The sequence below is a fragment of the Garra rufa genome, chromosome 21, assembly GCF_049309525.1.
Source record: "Garra rufa chromosome 21, GarRuf1.0, whole genome shotgun sequence".
In the NCBI taxonomy this organism is placed as follows: Eukaryota; Metazoa; Chordata; class Actinopteri; order Cypriniformes; family Cyprinidae; genus Garra; species Garra rufa.
Genome location: NC_133381.1, coordinates 18,218,930 through 18,240,211, shown reverse-complemented (window position 1 = coordinate 18,240,211; position 21,282 = coordinate 18,218,930). Strand labels below are relative to the sequence as shown.

General features: G+C 33.3%; 1 protein-coding gene across 1 annotated transcript in view; it reads right to left on the bottom strand.

The window, feature by feature from the left end:
• Positions 1 to 21,282, bottom strand: part of ttc27 (tetratricopeptide repeat domain 27) — a 129,578-nt gene that overhangs the window by 46,011 nt on the left and 62,285 nt on the right. The window contains exon 10 of the mRNA XM_073826970.1: positions 8,135 to 8,248. Coding sequence (XP_073683071.1) covers positions 8,135 to 8,248 — 114 coding nt within the window. The remainder of the gene's footprint in view (positions 1 to 8,134; positions 8,249 to 21,282) is intronic.

Here is a 21,282-nt window from a genome sequence, read left to right as displayed (position 1 = left end):
AATCAAGCAAAAGTAATGTTACATATTCCAGAAAATGCATTTCGTAAGCCGACGACAAAATGCAATAAAGATGTAATTTTCCAGCTCCAGTTGGGGGTTCACTTAGGAAGAAACTCATCTGGAAATAAAACTTGCGACTGAGCAGATACGATCAGTTTCCATGGAGGATGGCGAAGCTTGTCTGCGGGTAGCAGATAACTAATTACTTATTTAGCATTTCCATGGCTGGAAAACGCCTCAAATATATAAATGCTAATCTACCGATCAGGATGGGCTGAGGGAGCAGTTGAGAAATGAATCTTAATGTGGAAGGACACCATAACCGCCCAGTAAACACAAGCACATCATTAAGGCGTTTATTAGAAAGTGCAACAATCTATTTTTCTTTTTACAGTTTATCTTTGAAAACTTAAAAATTGGAAAAAAAAACACACTACCAGTCAAAAGTTTTTGAACAGTAAGATTTTTAATGTTTTAAAGTCTCTTCTGCTTACCAAGCCTGAATTTGTTTGATTCAAAGTACAGCAAAACAGTCAAATTTTGAAATACTTTTATAATTTGAAACAGCTGTTTTCTATTGAAATATTTTAAAATGTAATTAATTCCTGTGATTTCAAAGCTGAGATTTTAGCATCATTACTCCATTCATATGATTCTTCAGAAATCATTCTTACATTCTGATTTGCAGCTAAAAAACATCGTTGAAAACCTTTTATTTGATGAATAGAAAGTTCAGAAGAACAGCATTAATCTGAAATAGAAATCTTTTGTAACATCATCTTCATCATTACTTGATCAATTTAAAGCATCCTTGCCAAATAAAAGTATTATTTTTTTTATAATTTCTCTAAGCTTTTAAATATATAGTTTATATGTTACAAAAGGCTGATCTTTGTAAATTTCTATAAAAAAAGGTACTCAACCATTTTAAATATTGAGAATAATAAAAAAAAAACAGCAAATCTGCATATTACAATGATTTCTGAAGGATCATGTGACACTGAAGACTAGAGTAATGGTGCTGAAAATTTAGCTTCGATCACAGGAATAAATTACATTTTAAAATATATTTAAATAGAAAGCAGTTATTTTAAATAGTAAAAATATTTAGTATTTTGGATCAAATAAATGCACGCTTGGTGCGCAAAAGAGACTTCTTTAAAAATAAATAAATAAAAATCTTACTGTTCAAAAACTTTTGACTGATAGTGTATTTCACTCAAAAATGAAATGAAAAAAACAAAATAAGTAATGCACTGCATGCAAACAGCGTCCGAAAACTGACAGTAATAACTAACAGACTTAAAAAGACTGAAACATGCCTATATCTATATCTAATAGGTTTATTATTTATTTTAGATGATACAAAGTTCAAAAATGACTAAGTGATGACTAACAAAGGCACACTTCAGTTCTGTCTGATCAAGCCTTTGACAAAATGGGGCAAATCCAACTCCCCCACAGTTGACAATTTGGCAGTTTAGTTTGGATTACACGCAAACCTTTCCATGGAGAAACTCCAAGAGCCAAAAGCAGCAGCAGGAGGAAATGACATCACTGAGCATACTTCATGACTCAGCATACTTTAAGAGAGGAGGAAAAGAATAACCCCTATGGAAAGTCAAATTCAAATGCAATCTAGCATTTAAGTAAAAGAACAATAACTGCTTTAACACTTCATATTAGTAAAACTATATAATATATATGGGCTGGGTTTTGACAAATTTCAAGATTTAATTCAATTCCCAATTTAATTCACTATAATCCCAATATAATAAATATTGATTATTTTGGATAAATATCAGGTACAGTACATACATTTTCTCAAGGGGAAAAAAAACCCTTAACTAATGCTGTAAAATATACATGAGAGACAGTTGATACCACATTACTATAATATTGAAACTTAAAATTAAGTGATTTGCATACAAACACAATTTCAACTGTTTTTTGAAATACAAGCGTTTAAATGGTGGCTGTCATAAAAACATGACAGATTTATTCAAACAAAATAAACATTGAAGAACAGTCAAATTTTATATGGTGCATATATTTAGCAAAATGCTCTTCTCTAGAGTCCATTTTCCTAGCTGACTAATAAGTTTATGGTCACTGAATGTTTTTTTTTTCTGAGGTAAATAAGTTACGTGACATTGTTTACAAGCTGATATTGACGTTTTTGTGCGGTCGAAACGCTGATTAAGTGATTACAAGACTTTTTCTTTCACACTTTTCCCTTCCACTCAACTTTCTGTTAACATGCTTGGATACAGCACTCTGTGAACAGCCAGCTTCTTTGGCAAAGAATATTTGTGACTTGCCCTCCTTGTGAAGGGTGTCAATGATCGTCTTCTGGACAACTGTCAGATCAGCAGTCTTCCCCATGATTGTGTAGCCTAGTGAACCAAACTCAGATGGCATGTCACCATATTCTAATTTGTTGAGATAGTGAATTGGTGGTTTTTTGTTAAATGTGAGCCAAATCATAACAATTAAAAGAACGAAAGATGTAAACTATTTCAGTCTGTGTGCATTGAATTTATTTAATACACAAGTTTCACAATTTGAGTTGAATTACTGAAATGAACTTTTCCACAACATTCTAATTTATTGAGATGCAGCTGTAGACACATCATATCCCAGTAAACTGGAAAATGTCTGATCATAACCAAACTAATACCAGACTTTCAGCTAAAATTATGATGAAAATGATCTGTGTCTAGTCAGATCCGCTTGTCATACATACACTTCAGTGTGCATCTGTTGTAGATTTAAAACAAAATTAAAAATTAAAAACATCTCTCCGGTGAATTCCTTCAAAACAAAACACTTTTTCTGCTCCAAAAATACCTCACGTCTCACTCGGCTGAGTCTCTTTTTTTTTTTTTTCCAACGTTGCCACGAGAAGCCTAATTCCATACCAAAGACCCAAGCTGCCAGCTTCTATTTCAGGGATATTATTGATTAAGCAGTGAAATTGAATTTTACGTTCAGAGAAATCTACTTCATCCAGGACCTGATCGGAGTCCTAAATGAAAAATAAGTCGTCGGCAGTCGATAGCGTGTGGTGTAAGCCCCGCACAGGCAAATTGTGCAGTCACAAAGAGCGCCTCTAATCCAACAATGCACCAGACTCTGCCATACTGAATATACAAAGAGAATAAAAAGTTTTCTGAAGTCCTGGCCCACTCCGTGGCCTAGATACGGGCAGCTCTAAACTGTGAGAAAAATGCCGAGCACATAGGCGAAGTGCTTCTCTGCCATTTCTGAATACATACTCTGCACTCTTGATCACAGAAGAAAGGCCAGAGGAGGCAGAGGAAATGAAGTTTGTCAAGTACCGCTGTGAAACTCGAACCGCAGCGAGACGGAGGAGATAAGAGTGTCTGTGTGTGAGATATTCACAAAATGTCACGACTGCTTAGGATACAAAGGGAATAATATCGAAGACAAAACAAATATCTTTCTAAACTGATTACATCAAATGTGAATTTATGATTATTTATGAATGATTCTGTAAAAATGTTCAGTATTTTCCTGGAATACACCCAATCAAGAACTAGAAATTCTGTAATTAAAGGAGGCTGTCTCTTCAGACAAGTAAATGACTCATTTCATTAAAAGGAATTCAGCTTGGGATAAAATTAGGGGTTGCCTGAAGAATGCCTTTATCAATTAAAGGGATAGTTCACCCAAAAATAAAAACACCCATGATTTACTTACCCTCAAGTCATCCTAGGTGTATATGACTCTTTTCTTTCAGACTAAGAAAAATTTGAAGATTTGTAAAGAAAAATGCCGGATGACTTCGATAAAGTCTGTAAACAAAACTTATTTTCACCCAACGTCATCAGCTGGAACGCCACTTGATATTTTTCTTACACAAACGCATCGATTCACTTCAGAAGGCCTTTTTTAACCCCTAGGAGTCGGCTTTTTTTTTGATGGATGGATGTTCATACTCCAACTTTTTTGAGCTTCAAATTCTCAACAGCAATTCGCTGGCATTATAAAGCTTGGAAGAGCCAGGTCATTTTTGATATAACTTTGATTGTATTGTATCAGAAAGAAGAAAGTCATATACAGTGATGGGAATAACGTCGTTATAAATAAACATTCTTCTTCTGAGCTAAATTCTGGCTTATTCCTCTCAGCGCGTGTACTTCCATTAACCAAAAAGAAGCCGTGATGAACCTGATTAATGTTGCGCGTCTCACATGGATTTTTAAAATTTGAAAAGCGGAGCCCCTCGATTTTTGATGAATAAAAAGTTAAAAAGAACAGCATTTACTCACAATTTAAATCTTGTCTAACAATATACATCTTTGCTATCAGTTGTTACCAATTTAACTTATCCTCGCTCAATAAAAGTATTAATTTCTTTCAAAAAACAAAGAATAAATATTTGCTGACCCCAAACTTTTGAACGAGTGTATATTGTTAGAAAAGATTTCTATTTTAAATAAATGTTTTTCTGTTAACTTTTTATTTATTAAGAATCCTAAAAAAAGTATTGCAGGTTCCAAAAAAAAACTAAGCAGCACAACTGTTTCCAACATTAATAATATATCAGCATATTAGAATGATTTTTGAAGGATCACGTGACACTGAAGATTGGAGTAATGATGCTGAAAAATCAGCATTGCATCAAAGGAATAAATTTTATTAAAGTATATTAAAATAGAAAACCACTATTTTAAACACAGCTTTGAAGAGCATAAGAGACTTTTTTAAAAATACATTAAAATCTTACAGATCCCCAACTTTTGAACAGCAGTGTACATCTAGGATGGCTTGAGGGTGAGTAAATCATAGAGTAATTTCATTTTTGGGTGAACTCTACTTTTAAGGAATTTCTTATTCAAACTTCCTAGCAGCACCATCACCTCAAAATTCGACAAACAGTCACTGACACACATTATTAAGAACAAACTATATGTAAACTTTCATAAAGGGCCATTTGTACAAATCAAGTTATTATTTTGTCTTGTAGAATATATGCAAACATCTGTTATATAGCTTCTTCAGGGCAAAACTGAAACAATTTTTATGATCTTATTTTTAAAATATCACTCTTATTAAAAAAGTGCTGAACACATTTCATGGCTAAAGGGTATGCAAACTTTAAAAAAAGGGGGTATTTAAACAGTATATGTGGATTTGTACTTCAACAAAGTGCTAATGCATTTTTTCCTACATCATTTCCCCCTCTCTCCCTCTTCCTTTTAACTTTGTTAAAGTGTTTCGTCCTTCTTCACTCATCTGAGAGTATGCTGTCACTCTCTCGCCATCGCTCCGGGGCCCTGCTCAGCTGGGATCGCTCTTAGGGTGACTGAACTCACCACCGTCAGTAGTAGGATTTGCTAGGCGCTTCATGTTTCTCTAACTCTGTGATGGACAGGTGTTTGCGTGACTTGCTGTGATCTCCTGTCGGACTCAAACTTGCCCCTCAGGGTGGCCTCCTAGAGTCAGACTCCCCCAATGATCTGTCACATTGAGTTTTGGGATGTCAGAGAGCAGCTCCAAACACTTAAAACTTAGTGGAAGGAAGAAAGCAATCAAAAAAGGGGTAGAGAGCAATGTGTCGCACCAAACTTTGCTCGTTGATGACCTTTCATCAGTCATATGTTCATACAGAGGGTGTCTGATCCCACCCTTTAGCTCTATAGGCTCTTAACTGATGATCACCTTCAGCGCTCATGGTCGTGTCTATGGGTGTCACTTGAGCGCAAAAAGAGGGATATCATCATTAACTACAACAAAAAGGACAAAGTTTAACTACTGCAACACTTCTTTATCTGTGATTTGTCAGAAGACAGTGCTAATAACATTAATAGTAACCATAATAGTAATAATAGCAATAGTAATAGTTTCTCACTAGACTACGTTATTTTTACTCACTTTTAGTCCCACTACTAGTACTATTCAAGTTTTATTCGTATAGTGCTTTTCACGATAGAAAACGTTGAAAAGCAGCTGTACAGAAAATTTAAATTACTACAATATATTTACTAGTACTACTACCATTATTATTATTATTATTATTATTATTATTATATTACTACTATCTTTTGGCGTTTCTCACAAGACAAGAATGAATAAAGAAAAAATAAAATGGATGGATAAGTAAACGCATAAAAACAATAAATAATTAAAATAATAGGTAAATATAAATATATTATTATTATATTATACGTGTTTAATAATGATAAATGAATAAATAGAAAAGAATTATATTTGTACATCTTATATTTTCAGCAAAAAAAAAATGGAAAAATGGATGGATAAGTAAATGCACAATAATAATAATAATAAATAGTAATTAAATATTAAATAAATTAATAATAATAATAATAATAATAATAATAATAATAATAATAACAACAATAACAACAACAACAATAGTTTAATAATGATAATAAATGGATAAATAGATACATAATGTATTATAATATATTTTGGTGTTTATCACCAGACAACAATGAGAAAAAAAAAAAAAAAAAAAATTAAAAAAGGATAAAAAGTAAACAAAAAATAAAATAAAATCATAATAATAATTAAATATTGAAAAAAGTATAATAATAACAACATTATATTTTGGTGTTTAATAATGATAACAATAAATGGATAAATAGATACATAATGTATTATAATAATAATAATAATTATTATTATTATTACTATTATTTAGAATTTCCCAGTAGACTGGATTTAAATATAAGCTGCAATAATACTAATACTACTACTACTACAACAACTACTACTATTACTACCACTAATATTAATAATAATTATTATTGTAACTTGTATTTAAATGCAGTAGATAAATAAAATAAAATAAAATATTTTAGTGTTTCTTACTAAAATAGAATGAAAACTATAAGAATAAAATGGATGGATAAATAAGTAATCGCACAATAATAATAATAATAATAATAATAATAAATAATAATATTAATAATTATTATTATTATTATTATTAATTTATTTTTAGCATCTCTCAGTTGATAATATAATAATATATAATATAATAACACTAGGGTTGATAATATAATAATAATAACAATAACAACAACAACAACAACGACGATTATTATTGCCTCTCACTACACTAGATTTAAACAGACAGACATTTTTCACTAGAATAGATTTTAATTTATGGCTGTTTATGAAGACCTGCCATTCAATTATGATGAATGACTATAAACGTAAACTATAACCTTAGCAGTAAACCCCTTGCAGAGCAGAGCAGATGATTCTGAACAGCCATATAATGTCTCTGTGTGGTGAGATGGATTCACACAGAGGCTAGAATTTGTCACAGTCATACAATGAACAAATTACAGTAAATAAAAAATCTGCAATAAAGAAATAAACCAGTTTCTGTGAGGAGTCTTTCTACTCCTAAGCAAGTCATTGGAAGCCATAAAATTAAATTTGATCCGAAGGACAGGAAGAGCCAGGCTGTCCTGTTTCCTCCCGAGCACAGGGCGACAAATCCCATTCTCAAATCCTCCCTCCACACACAAACGCACAAGAATACACACCGAACATATCAGTGCTTTTCTAGTTTTACTGTTCTGGCTTTCCCTCAGTAAAACACGGACACAAACTGTCATGACAAATGACAGAGGAAACGGGAAGCAGCCAAAGGGAAGCTAAAGCATCCTCCTCCCTCGGCTTATCTGTCCATTTCTCTTGCACACACACACACACACACCAAAAACAACAGGAGGAAATCTGGGATCTCATTTCTCTAGATGGCTTAAAATTTGGGAATCATTACGCTAAAGCCAGTAAATGCATGAATCAACATCCTGAATGAAGAGATCACTACCTTACAGCTCATATTCAGAAGAAGAAGTGTAAACTCCTTACTGACTCAAACTAAAACAATAACTACTAGTCACTGGCTTCTAAAATAAAACGGTTTACACTACTGTTCAGAAGTGGTCGGTAAGATTGATTCGTGTTTTTAAACATTGACGTCTTGTATGCTCACCAAAACTGCACTTATAAGTTGTTGTGCAACTTAATATTTTAGTGAAAACTGACAGATTTTCTCAGCATTCTTTCATGAATAGAAAGTTCAAAAGAACAAAATTTGAGTCTATGTGGGTTCTGAACTGTTTACCTGTGTTTGCATCATGGCACGTTCAACTCTCCGTGAGCTTCCTCTCTCCAGCTTAGCCCTCAGGCACAGTGATGTCACTTCCACCGCCCAGAACTTCGGCTGAGACAGCAAACACTGAGGAAGAGAGAGAGCGATGAAAATATCACTCATGGTGACATACAGATTTTCACCTCCCACTTTCATGAATATGAAATCACATGTGCAACTATATCGTAAACCAATACAAAAAATTCCTGTCATATTCTCAAACATAGTGACAGCATTTATACAAATACCATAAAATTTTTAAAAAGGTATCTATAACACATCCCTGGCAAACACATATACGGAGACACGCAAGCGTTCACTGGTCTGTATCACATCAGCAGAGCGGCAGGTAAGCGAAGGATAGAGGACTCAGATGGAAATACTTTCCGACACACGTTACTGGAAAAGCATCCTGTCTTAACTGGAGCAAGACCGACACGTCAATACGGAATTAAAATATATGAGGTGTCTGTTTAAAACAGCTCAAGGCATTCAAGAAATCTAGAGATATACATCTGCGCCTGGGAAAGGGCTTTTAAAGCTGTTTATACTACTGAGCCAACCTTTACATATTTACATTTATGCATTGGCAGACACTTTTAAACAATGTGACTTGTATTGCATTCAATGTATCACTTTTTTTAATCAGTTCTTTACTAGCGCCATGCTACTGTTTGACCTACAGGAATTAAACTAGCTCAACTGTGAACCCAATTGTAGGTTTCTTTTATTTAAGCACTAGGAATTGAACCTATGACCTTGTCATTCCTAGTGCCATGCTCTACTGCTAAAACTAAAACTACATATTAACACCAAAATAAACCAAAAACGTCCATGTTGTTTACTAACCGACTAGTACTAGGGATGCATGAATATTAAACTACTAATTGTTATGTAATTATCATGGTATTATATTATACACACTACCAGTCAAAAGTTTGAACAGTAAGATTTTTACTGTTTTTTTTAAAGTGTCTTCTGCTCACCAAGCCAGCATTTATTTGATCCAAAGTACAGCAGAAACTGTAAAATTTTTAAATATTTTTACCATTTAAAATAACCATTTTCTATTTGAATATATTTTAAAATGGAATTTGTTCCTGTAATTTTAGCACCATTACTTTAGTCACATGATCCTTCAGAAATCATTCTAATATTCTGATTTGCTGCTGAAAGAACATGATTATTGTTGTGTTGAAAACAGCTAAGTAAAATTTTTTTCAGGTTTCTTTGATTAATAGAAAGTTCAGAAGAACAGCATTTATCTGAAATAGAAATCTTTTGTAACATTATAAATGTCTATATCATCACTTTTGATCAATTTAAAGCATCCTTGCTAAATAAAAGTATTAATTTCTATAATTTCTTTCCCCAAAATAAATAAATAAATAAATACCGACTCCAAGCTTTGGAATGTTACAGTGTATAATGTTACAAAATATTTTATTTCAGATAAATGCTATTCTTTAGATCTTTTTATTAATCAAAGAATTCTGAAAAAATGTAATTAACTGTTTTAAACATTGACGATGATAATGATAATAATAATAATAATAATAATAAATGTTATATTAGAATGATTTCTGAAGGATCATGTGACACTGAAGACTGGCGTAATAATGCTGAAAATGTAGCTTTGATCACAAATTCCATTTTAAAATACATTCAAATAGAAAAAGTTATTTTAAATAGTAAAAATATTTGTTTTTGCTGTACTTTGGATTAAATAAATGCAGGCTTGATGAGTAAAAGAGACTTTAAAAATAATAATAATTAAAAAAACTTTTGACTGGTAGTGTAGGTAATTATAATACCCAATAAATTGGCAATAATAATAATAATAAAAATATTAAAAAACATAAATATAAACATTAAAACAAACAAATGTTACAAGTGAATTTAAGACATTCCAAACTCATATTACAGAACATAAATACATACTTATTTACAGATTTGCTGTGGATTATATTTAACAGTGTTATAAATTTTTTGTTTTTAAAGATTATGACTGAGTGTTAGATCATTGAAAAGGTCACCTAAAATGTAAAAATAGATGCATTACAATGATGGACGAACCTAAGCCATATCTAATTCACATGTGTGCTTTTGAAACTTTATAAGACTAAATTAAATCAAGTTAAATAAGCAAATAGTCATTTAGCGGATGCTTTAATCCAAAGTGACTCACAGTACATTTAATACAGGCACTGGCAGCACCTGAAAAGCCAAAAATATTCCTTATATGGATGGAACAAATCCTTAAAGAGATAGTTCACCCAGAAATGAAAAATTCTGTCATTAATTACTCACCCTCATGTTATTCCAAACCCGTAAGAACTTAATTCATCTTTGGAACACAAATTAAGATATTTCTGATGAAATCCGAGAACTTTCTTACCCTGCATAGACAGCAACGCAAATGACACATTTAAGGACCAGGAAGGTAGTAAATTTAAATTTTCAGGTGAACTATCTCTTTAAAAACATTTTTAAAGAGAATTTCCTAATTGGTATCCAAAGACAAAAGATTGCTTCATAAATGGACGCTCTGAGATGTACAGAGGAATTTGTGGCAGCAACAGAGCCAACAATAGCCAACAATAAGAGAAAGACAATGGTGAGTCTACCCAGAGTACAGTAACTCAATAAAACAGACTGAACCGTTGTCAGATACTCAACCACTGTCAGACACAAGAGCAGTGTGAGGATCGGCTCTGTTTTTGTAGCCAACTGGGGAGAGAGAGAGAAGAGGCCAAAGGGAGAGGAAGGGTTGATACTAGTCTTCTTGGACAACAAGATAGAGCATGAGTAATGGAGTATTTGTAGTCAATGAACAAAAGGTCAGTTCCTGAGTTTGACTCCGGTGTGTGTATATACACACACGTACAGTCGTGGTGTATATACTCAATCAACTTCTGGGCCAAATCCTGACTGATAGCAACCCATTCTTTCATAATCACTTCTTGGAGTTTGTCAGAATTAGTGGGTTTTTGTTTGTCCACCCGCCTCTTGAGGATTGACCACAAGTTCTCAATGGGATTAAGATCTGGGGAGTTTCCAGGCCGTGGACCCAAAATTTCAACGTTTTGGTCCCCAAGCCACTTAGTTATCACTTTTGCCTTATGGCACGGTGCTCCATCGTGCTGGAAAATGCATCGTTCTTCACCAAACTGTTGTTGGATTGTTGGAAGAAGTTGCTGTTGGAGGGTGTTTTGGTACCATTCTTTATTCATGGCTGTGTTTTTGGGCAAAATTGTGAGTGAGCCCACTCCCTTGGATGAGAAGCAACCCCACACATGAATGGTCTCAGGATGCTTTACTGTTGGCATGACACAGGACTGATGGTAGCACTCACCTTTTCTTCTCCGGACAAGCCTTTTTCCAGATGCCTCAAACAATCGGAAAGAGGCTTCATCTGAGAATATGACTTTGCCCCAGTCCTCAGCAGTCCATTCGCCATACTTTTTGCAGAAGATCAATCTGTCCCTGATGTTTTTTTTGGAGAGAAGTGGCTTCTTTGCTACCCTTCTTGACACCAGGCCATCTTCCAAAAGTCTTGGCCTCACTGTGCGTGCAGATGCGCTCACACCTGCCTGCTGCCATTCCTGAGCAAGCTCTGCACTGGTGGCACTCCGATCCCGCAGCTGAATCCTCTTTAGGAGACGATCCTGGCGCTTGCTGGACTTTCTTGGATGCCCTGAAGCCTTCTTAATGTAGTGGAAAGTTTTTTTCGGGATTAAGTTAATTTTCATGGCAAAGAAGGACTATGCAATTCATCTGATCACTCTTCATAACATTCTGGAGTATATGCAAATTGCTATTATAAAAACTTCAGCAGCAACTTTTCCAATTTCCAATATTTATGTAATTCTCAAAACTTTTGGCCACGACTGTACATGCATGTGTCTCATGATTTCAAGCACTATGGCTGGCCTCCTCCCCTCAAAGCATTTATTACAGGAAAGGGTAACAGCACTTCGGTACCCTGACCTACAAAGGGGAAGAGAAAGGAAAGGGAAAAAAGCAGCAGTGTGTTTACATGTGATTTATGAGGACTTCAAGCCTGACTCAAACTCCTGCTCTTAAACCCGACATACACTTCAAAGTCTTTCCATCTCCCGTTTTAACTTCAAAGATCAGATATGCTGTGAAACACCGCTCACTCTCATCCTCCCTGTTTTCACAGCCATTTAATGTGTGTAAGGCACAATGTACTACATTTTACTACAACATCAGCATATATGAAATATGCTTTTTGCATATATACTTAAAGTCGGTAACACTTTACAATAAGGTTTATTAGTTAACATTAGTTAACATGAACTAAGAATGAACAATACTTCTACAGCATTTATTGATCTTAGTTAATGTTAATTTCAGCATTTACTAATGCATTATTAAAATCACAAGTTGAACTAACATGAACAATGAACAACTGTATTTTCATTAACATTAACAAAGAATAATGAATATTGTGATAAATGTATTGTTCATTGTGCGTTCATGTTAGGTAATACATTAACTAATGTTACCAAATGACACCTTATTGTAAAATGTTACCAAAAATCTGTGTATTTCAAATATAAAAACCTAAAATGCTAATAATAATAATACAAACGTGCGGTGGTACGGAGCCCATAAATGGACATTTGCAAAAAATAAAATTATAATTAAGACTTTCCTGGCGCATGAGAAAGTGTCTTTTTTGGAATTTAATATGCATCACATTATGATTCATGTAAAATAAACGCTAAAAGAAGATTTGGAACAATCAATATTCTGTTTATTAAAGCCAAGTATGAATCAAGAGTTTAAGTATTTTACATTTATTCCAGTAACAATTTAAACAATATTTTATTTGTTAATTTATGTTCAGCTATTCTTTTTAATAGTTAACTTTGAATTATTTTTGAAGCTACGTAAATATTGTTCACACACACACACACAAACAGATATTTACTTTAAAAGTTTAACCAAGCTGATCAATCTAAAAAAATTATGTTTTCAAGCCATTTTAAGTCTTATTTCGATGTAACAAAGTGGTTATATCTAAGTGAGAATTGTTTACTTTTTTTTAATTAGTCTTTCTATTAACGCCATTTTGTTGTATATTAAGACTGATTCACGAATGCGGAATGCCCATTAACCAATCACAGCCGAACATAACCAATCATACACAATCATAATGCAATGGAGGGACTTTAGGGAGTCTGTTAAAACTCAATGGGCTCAGGGGAGGTGAAAGAGATGCAGACTCCTGCTGTAACTGTACCGGTGTCACTATTGCACAATGTTTCTTTAGAAAAACAAGTGATTTATACACTTTTTAATGTCATATTTTGTAATACTGGCATTGTTTTATTTTTGTACTTTAAATTTTTTTCTCATCCAATATTTTGTAAATGTACTGCCTCCTCAAAGTAGTTCAAATTCAGTTTTTAACTATGTGACTGACTATTTGAGTCCAATAAATTTCAATAAATATCAATCCTCAAAAAATGCAATCACACATAAAAATAAATAACACTCTCTGGAAATGAAAAAAAGCAGCAAAGTATTGTGACTTCATGGTATATTTTTAAATCATTTTGATAGACAATGAAGCATAAACTCAATGAACTAAGTCGTCTGACATTTAAATGTGCTGCTAACATTGATGAATTTGTCTTACACGACGGGCAAAATGGCAGCCGATTTATTTTTTAGGAGGAAAATGGTTGTGGGCCCTGCTGAGGAGTAATGTTTCTGTAAGAAACACACCAGTCTCCTGTGGTCCATTTTCTCACTGTATGTTAGCCTACTGTACGGTAGGGGTCTATATTTATCTGTGTGGAAACGTCTATATTTAAATTCACCCTTACTGTAACAAGCCTCACCCCAACTCTGTCTACAGACACAAGGGCTCCAGAAAGCCTCCAGTGTGAGAGTATGTGTCACCAGTCGAGCTGCCTACCCAGACTGCACTTTTAGGCATTTTGGCGAGCTCTCAATGTGAAGGTTGTTCCGAACAGTAGGCAGAAAAGTTATGCTGCCTCATAAGACACTTCATCTATGGGATGTATCGTCAGAGATAATGCCAGAATTTAATTCAGCATTGAAAAGTATTGAGAGAAAACAGATTTTTTCAAATCACAAAGGAACAATGGTTCTCAGACAAAATAAGTAACAATATAAAGTGTTTAGTCAAAGGTCTAGGATGCCATATATCTTCTAGACACTACAGAGCTAAGCGTTCAAGGTTTGGTACAGAGCCAGAAAATCTCATGTCTCAGTTTTGGACTATCCTTCAATAAAATAAGCCTGGCTATTTCTCTGAAGCGCTGATGAACATAATGAATAACAGAGACAATTTGGCTGTCTCCAAACGGGCCGATGTATCAGATAGAAGGGCAGAAATTGTTAGTGACATAAGCATTTTGGCAGTCCATCTTTGGGAAACTCAAGCTGATAATGTGTGGATTATTTTGTCTTCTTCCCAGCAAAACTTCCTGAGTTCTCTCCAAGTGTGTGCTATCTTTTTTTCAGAGGAGCATAACCCAGGGTGCATATCTGAGATCTGAACCTGATAACACAAGAGCCCAGAGGGGGCGAAGAAGCCTAGAAGGAGCAGAAAATCCAAACTCACTCAGACCATAACTAAATTGGTATCCACAATAGTGTTGCACGATATACCAGTACTAAAAAGGTAGTGTGATACCCTGGTTTTAAAAACTGTACGATTCCGCATTTTACTTGATAAGAACTTGATAAGAGCCATAATTTCTGAGTAAAAACGCAGACGGAATCGCGGGATCCAGTCATAAAAACTAAATTTACTGTATAATAATCACGTGGAATATCATAGAATTTGGCTTTTACTGTTACATATCATATACAAACAAAAACGTAAAGGTCTTCACAGCAAACCGTCAAAAAAAAAAAAAAGATCAGTTTAACTTGACAGAAATTTTACTTCATGTAATGATAGTGCCACTACTACTACTAATAAAAATATTAAAAAATATTTAAGGAATATTTACCAGAAAAAATATTAATTAGATTATATTTACCAGAATATTCTAAAAATACACAACAGTTTTTTTTTTGTTAAACTTAATTCCTGTTAAATTGTGATTTTGATTCATATTTCTTTGTAACCTAATAAGATTCTAGAAAATTTAAAAAAGAAAAAAAACAAGAAAAAAAATGGAATTTGGAAAAAAAAAAAAACACGGAATTTTGGAAGAAATAAAATGGATTTTATAGGGCCCCATTTATTTTATTTGTCTTTTAGTTTGTTACTTGCACCTATGTTCTTATTATTAATAAACACAATATTTAAGGAATATTTTCCAGAAAAAAACAATAATCAGATTATATTTACCAGAAAATTCTAAAATACACAACAGTGTTTCTAAAAAAAAAATAAAAATAAAATAATAGTATAACTAATTTATAAAATATACTTAATCTTCATAATCTTCAAATAATTAGACACGCTTTTGAGTTTTAAAATTTGATGAAACTTAAAATTGAATCCAGAAAATTAATGGAAAACAGATTCACAATTTGATAAATCTATAAAACGAAAAAAAAAAAAACATTCCATAGGGTCTTAAAAATATCATTTTTGTCAAACTTTCAATAAATTCCTGTTAAATTGTGATTTTGATTAATATTTCTTAGTAACCCAATAAGTTTCTAGAAAATTTTAAATGGGGGAAAAAAAATGGAAAACACGAAATTTTGAAAGAAATAAAATGAATTTTACAAGGCCCAATTTATTTAATTTGTCTTTTAGTTTGTTACTTGCACCTATGTTCTTATTATTAACAACAAAGATACAACCTTTTCTGTTCTATGTTTTTGTCATAGTATCCGTATTTTATCAAAGTCAAAAGTTTGGTATCGTGACAACACTAATCCACAAAAACTAAATACAATTACAGAAATAACTGCAAAACAAGCAACTTTACAAAAACAGAAACAGTCAGGAAGAGAGGAAAAGGCCATACATGTTGTTGTGTTGAAAAGGCAGTAGGCTTCCAGAGATAAGTTTGCAGTCTCAATTTAGTTTGAAGATGGATATCAGTCTAAAAAACCTGATTTAGTGTGTGATACCAGGACAAAGCCTTACAAAGTAGAGGAAGTAGAAACTGCTCTCAGCACAGGAGGATCTACAGTAATACACAGTCCTACAATAAGAATACACACACAAAACGAGAGAGAAATGTAACACTCAAGTGATGACAAGATAAAAAGATGGTTTCATATGTATATATAGCTCTATATATAGAATGTGTGTGTGTGTGTGTGTGTGTGTGTGTGTGTGTATTTTGGGGGTTGCACAAAACAAATTCCCACCCGAGAGGTCTCGCTGCTCACTGCAATGCCAAGTTGACAAGATGATTATCACAAAGCTGCTTCCTTCCCCGGGGAAGAAGAACCACTAAGAAACAACTTCTCAAGCTGCTGACCCCTCCCACTCCTTCCAGAATGGCACCTCTGTTCCTCTCCGCACACTTCTGCTGCTCTGAAAAACCTGTGTTGCTATGGTAACAGTATCAGGGCTCGGAAATGGGAGGGAAAGCACTTTGATCACCAGACCAGCCCGAGACTGAGACAGAGTATAGATAGTTTCTTTGCACAAAATAACTATATTGGACTACTTAGCTTTAATACCTTAACGAAACTGAAGCAGCCACAGATATTTTCTTCTGTATTGTGATGTATAACTGATTATCAAAAACGGAAAAATGTAGGGCAAGTACTAAAAAAAAAGAAATGTAAAAAATAATTTATTCATATGTGAATTTTTCACAATAAACCAATAACATTTATTTATTTAGAAAACAGGATACATTTTTCATACAGACCTCTCATTCATCATGACCAGTGTTGGAGAAGTTACTTTTAAAAGTAATGCATTAAAATATCCCTAAAAAAAGTAACTGATTACATTACTTAGTTTTTATGAAAAGTAATGTGTTGTGTTGCTTTTGAAATCTGGGCCGGGCTGGCTTGTTCGTTTTTAACATAAAAAGTTCTATTTCTGGCAAATGTAAAAGCTTTTTAGGACCCAAGATTTCCGTGATGCAGAAAACGAGGATGAGTTGAGAAATCTGGTTTTAAAAAATGGAATTTACCATATAGTGCGGAATGTCACAGAATTTGCCAAATTTTAGATGAATAAATCAAAAGTAGGTCAGTACATTTCAATCAAAACTCGATATGGACGATGTCTGTGAATATTAAGCCACAGAAATACTATACAAATGTAAATCCTGCATGCTCTGGGTAAATGAATGGCGCATGTGTGTGATTTCTTTACTACACAAATTCTGAAGCATACATGACACCTTAATATGTGAGTAAATGAACACAAACAATTTCTAGAACTGCTGTGATAGTCACTTCATGATCATTTTGCGGTTTCTTGTGACAAAAACTACCATCATATCATATACAAACAGAAACTTAAAGGTCTTCACAGCAAGCCGTCAAAATAAATGTTCGGTTTAACTTGAAGAAACTGTGACAGAAATATATAACTCACATATCAAACTAATTATAGTAATAATACATTAGTCATCAATTATTTTGACTATTATTTAAATGTAACCATTCAAACTAGAAAAATTTAAACTGAAAAAACTTAAAGTAAAAAAAAATGGAATCCATATTCCAATGGAATATTTAGTCTAGAAGTACAGTAAGCATTATGTTTTCACAACATACAACGTCTCTGCACATACGCCTGTTTTCTGTCAATATGGGGACAAAAGAGCTGTCAGTCAATAAACAGGAAAACAAAGTAACTAGCGTTACTTATTTGAAAAAGAAACTAAATTAAAAAGTAATGCATTACTTCACTAGTTACTTGAAAAAAGTAATACAATTATTAGAGCTGCTTCCTAATAGTCAACTAACCGTTATGCTGCGTTCACACCGCCCCAACCGTCAAGCGTCAGTTGCGGCAAGATTGCATGTAAAGTCTATGGTTCAGTCCGTCAGCGGTCCGTCAGAGGCTCTGCAGTGCGTTGTGTGCATTGGATCCGTCAACTTTTCAAGCATTACCTGCGTTTCAAGCGTCATCGCAGCAAACGCAAGCAACGCAGAAGTTCAGCTAGCTGAACTTTTGACGGACTTGACGCAGTGCGTCAACCAATCAGAGCGTCTCACTGTAGCGACGTCACCACACGTTTCTTGAATGAAGCGGGAGCAGAAAAAAAATATACAATTCTCTGCGATTGCAGATGGCTACAAGCTCATTGTAGCCGTCTGCAATCGCAGAGAATTGTATGATCCGTCCTCGTTGGGACAGTAATGAAAAGGAAATTGCTTGGATGGAGATCGCTGAAGAGATCGGGATGTCGGCTATCAGATCTTTTCTCTACGCAATTATTTCCCATTTCGTTAACTAGCGAATCATGGTCATGAGAAGATTCCAAAATGTCCAGTCCCTACTAGTTTGCCATGGTTTATTCAGGGGAAGTGTGCAAAAAACTAGATGCGTTGGGAGCGTTGCCTGACGTGTGCGGTGTGAACGCACCAAAAAGCAAGCGTTGCAAGCTTCAACGTACATGCGTCAAACTAGATGCGTTGGGAGCGTTGCCTGACGCAGATAAAGTGTGCGGTGTGAACGCACCATAAGTCGACGAGAAGAGGCTTGGTCAACCAAAATTGTATTACTCTCAGAAATAAATCCACAGGAAGTGGCAAAGTCACGCAGTCCATGACAGACAGATCGTTAACGGCATGTCTATGTGCTAATATAGTACATCGGGCAGGACATCTAAACACTCACCTATCACTAATCAACCTCAAATATGGCTTTTCATCTGAAAGATGCATGTACAGTAGTAGCAACTTTACATGGCTCCTCAACCTAATGTTAACCTAGAAAAGGTGTGCTATTCAAGTGTATGTGCGGAGTGTGGAAGCTGAACAGTAGTGCACTTACTGCATGACAGATGGAGGCACAGGTGCGGTCACTTGCTCTTAAAATACTCCATTTTTGGTCTAGTTTTTTAACTTCAAATGAAAGAACTAATATTTACGAGGGTCTTAACAAGTAACTATAGTATACTACAAGAAAAAAGAACAAAATGTAAAAGTATTTCTCATTCTCATGATGAACTTAACCAAACTCTAGAGCATCATTTTTTAATTTAAAGCCACTAAATGAATGAACTAAATTCTTGGACTTGGGTCAACAAAACTTTCACACCCTTAATTAAAATTAAAACCAAAAAAAGCCCGTCTTCTACTAATGTATAAGACTATAAAAAGAAGGATGACTTTGTGAGCGACTCAGAGCAGCTTGACATCACTAATAAAAGCACAGCTGGAATAATAAATGAGCTAAAGCCGCAGCAGGCTGCCTGTAGAGACACCCGTCCAGAGACGAGACACAGAACAGTAGATGTGAGCAGTAGCATCGGAGCTCTACGGAGGTCCTTCCAAGAGAGAGAAAGAGGGAAATTTAAGAGCTGCCTAAATGAGGTGTTCAGTGGTCCGAGTCTTTACCTTTATTACTTTAATTACACAAAGAAAGAGCAAAATGTCCTCATTTCTGGGAATAAAAGAGACTTTGGACTGTTTCTGTAGAAGATGAAAGCATGACCGACTTTAAAACGCTATTGTGAAATCCCCTGAACATCAGTCTTTGCTTTTTACCGGTTAATTACAACAAAACCACCAGCAAGATATAAACCATAAAGTTGCTTATTCACTGTGGGCTGCATACTTCATATTACAAATGCTGAAGTGGTGGAAGGCAAGAGCGGACAGCAGGAGACTCAGAGTCTAAGATGTCATTGAATTGAGCAATAGAGGGAATATTAGATCATTTTGTGTGACAATGAACGTCAACACTCAATTTCTCTTGGGGCACAAAAGTACAATAATTACAAAACCCAGTAAATGTTGTGTTAAGCCTTTTGCAACAAGTATGTTGTGTTTACGTAGAAGTAAAGTCTTGACAGCTTTTCAAACTTCTAAGAAAATAACAGTTTTAAGTACCATGTGACTTTTAGTTCAATATCACTACATGGTTTAATTAGAAGCAGAGCTAGTTATCATTTAGTTTAGATATATTTCTTAAATGAAAATGAAATAAAAGTAAAGAAAAATCTAATAAAATCAAGTAAAATAAAAATCATTAAATAAAAGAAAAAATAAAATATTAAAATAATGTAAAATAAAATAAAGTAAAAAGTAAAATAAAGTAAAATAAATTAAAATAAAGTAACAAAATATTAAAATAAGGTAGAACAAAATGAACAATTTAATTTTCTAAATAGATAGATACATTTATTTTTGATATAATAATATTTATTTGGAAAATTAAAAATAACCTGAATTAATTTCTTAAGGTGAACTGACAAAAGATAGTTTCGAAAATTTAGTAAGTAAAAAAAAAAGAAGAAGAAAAATCAAAAATATAAAAATAAAGTAAAATAAAATAAAACTAAATAAAATAAATTAAAGGAAAATAAAATAAGTAAAGTAAAAGTGAAGAAAAATTAATAAAAGAATATAAAAAGTTAAATAAAAATCAAGAAAAATAAATTAAAGTAAAATAAAATTAAAACTAAGTAAAAATAAAGCAAAATAAAATTAAGCGAAATTAAGTCAATTAAAATGGTGTAATAAAATAAAAGCAAAAGTTAAATAAAGTAAAATAAAACAAAGTAAAATAAAATATTAAAAGTAAAATAAAATATTAAAATAAAGTAAAATAAAGCAAAATAAAATAAAGTGAAATTAAGTAAATTGAAATAAAGTGTAATAAAATAAAATAAAGCAAAAAAGTAAAATAAAATTTAAAATAAAGTAAAATAAAATAGAAAAAAAAAAACATTTTAATTTTCTAAATAAATAAAATACATTGTTTTAGATATAACTATTTATTTTGAAAATTAAAAATAACCTGAATTAATTTCCTAAAGAGAACTGAAAAAAGAAAACTTTTACTAGTACCAGAGTACAAATAGTATAAAATAATATAACCCACTGGGTTAGTATTTCTTAACCTACCAAAATGAAAATCACTACAAACTCCTGCGTCAGCATCACTGTTCAGGCAACACTTCATCGTACGATATCCTACCATTTTATCTTGAACCAACTGGCACATA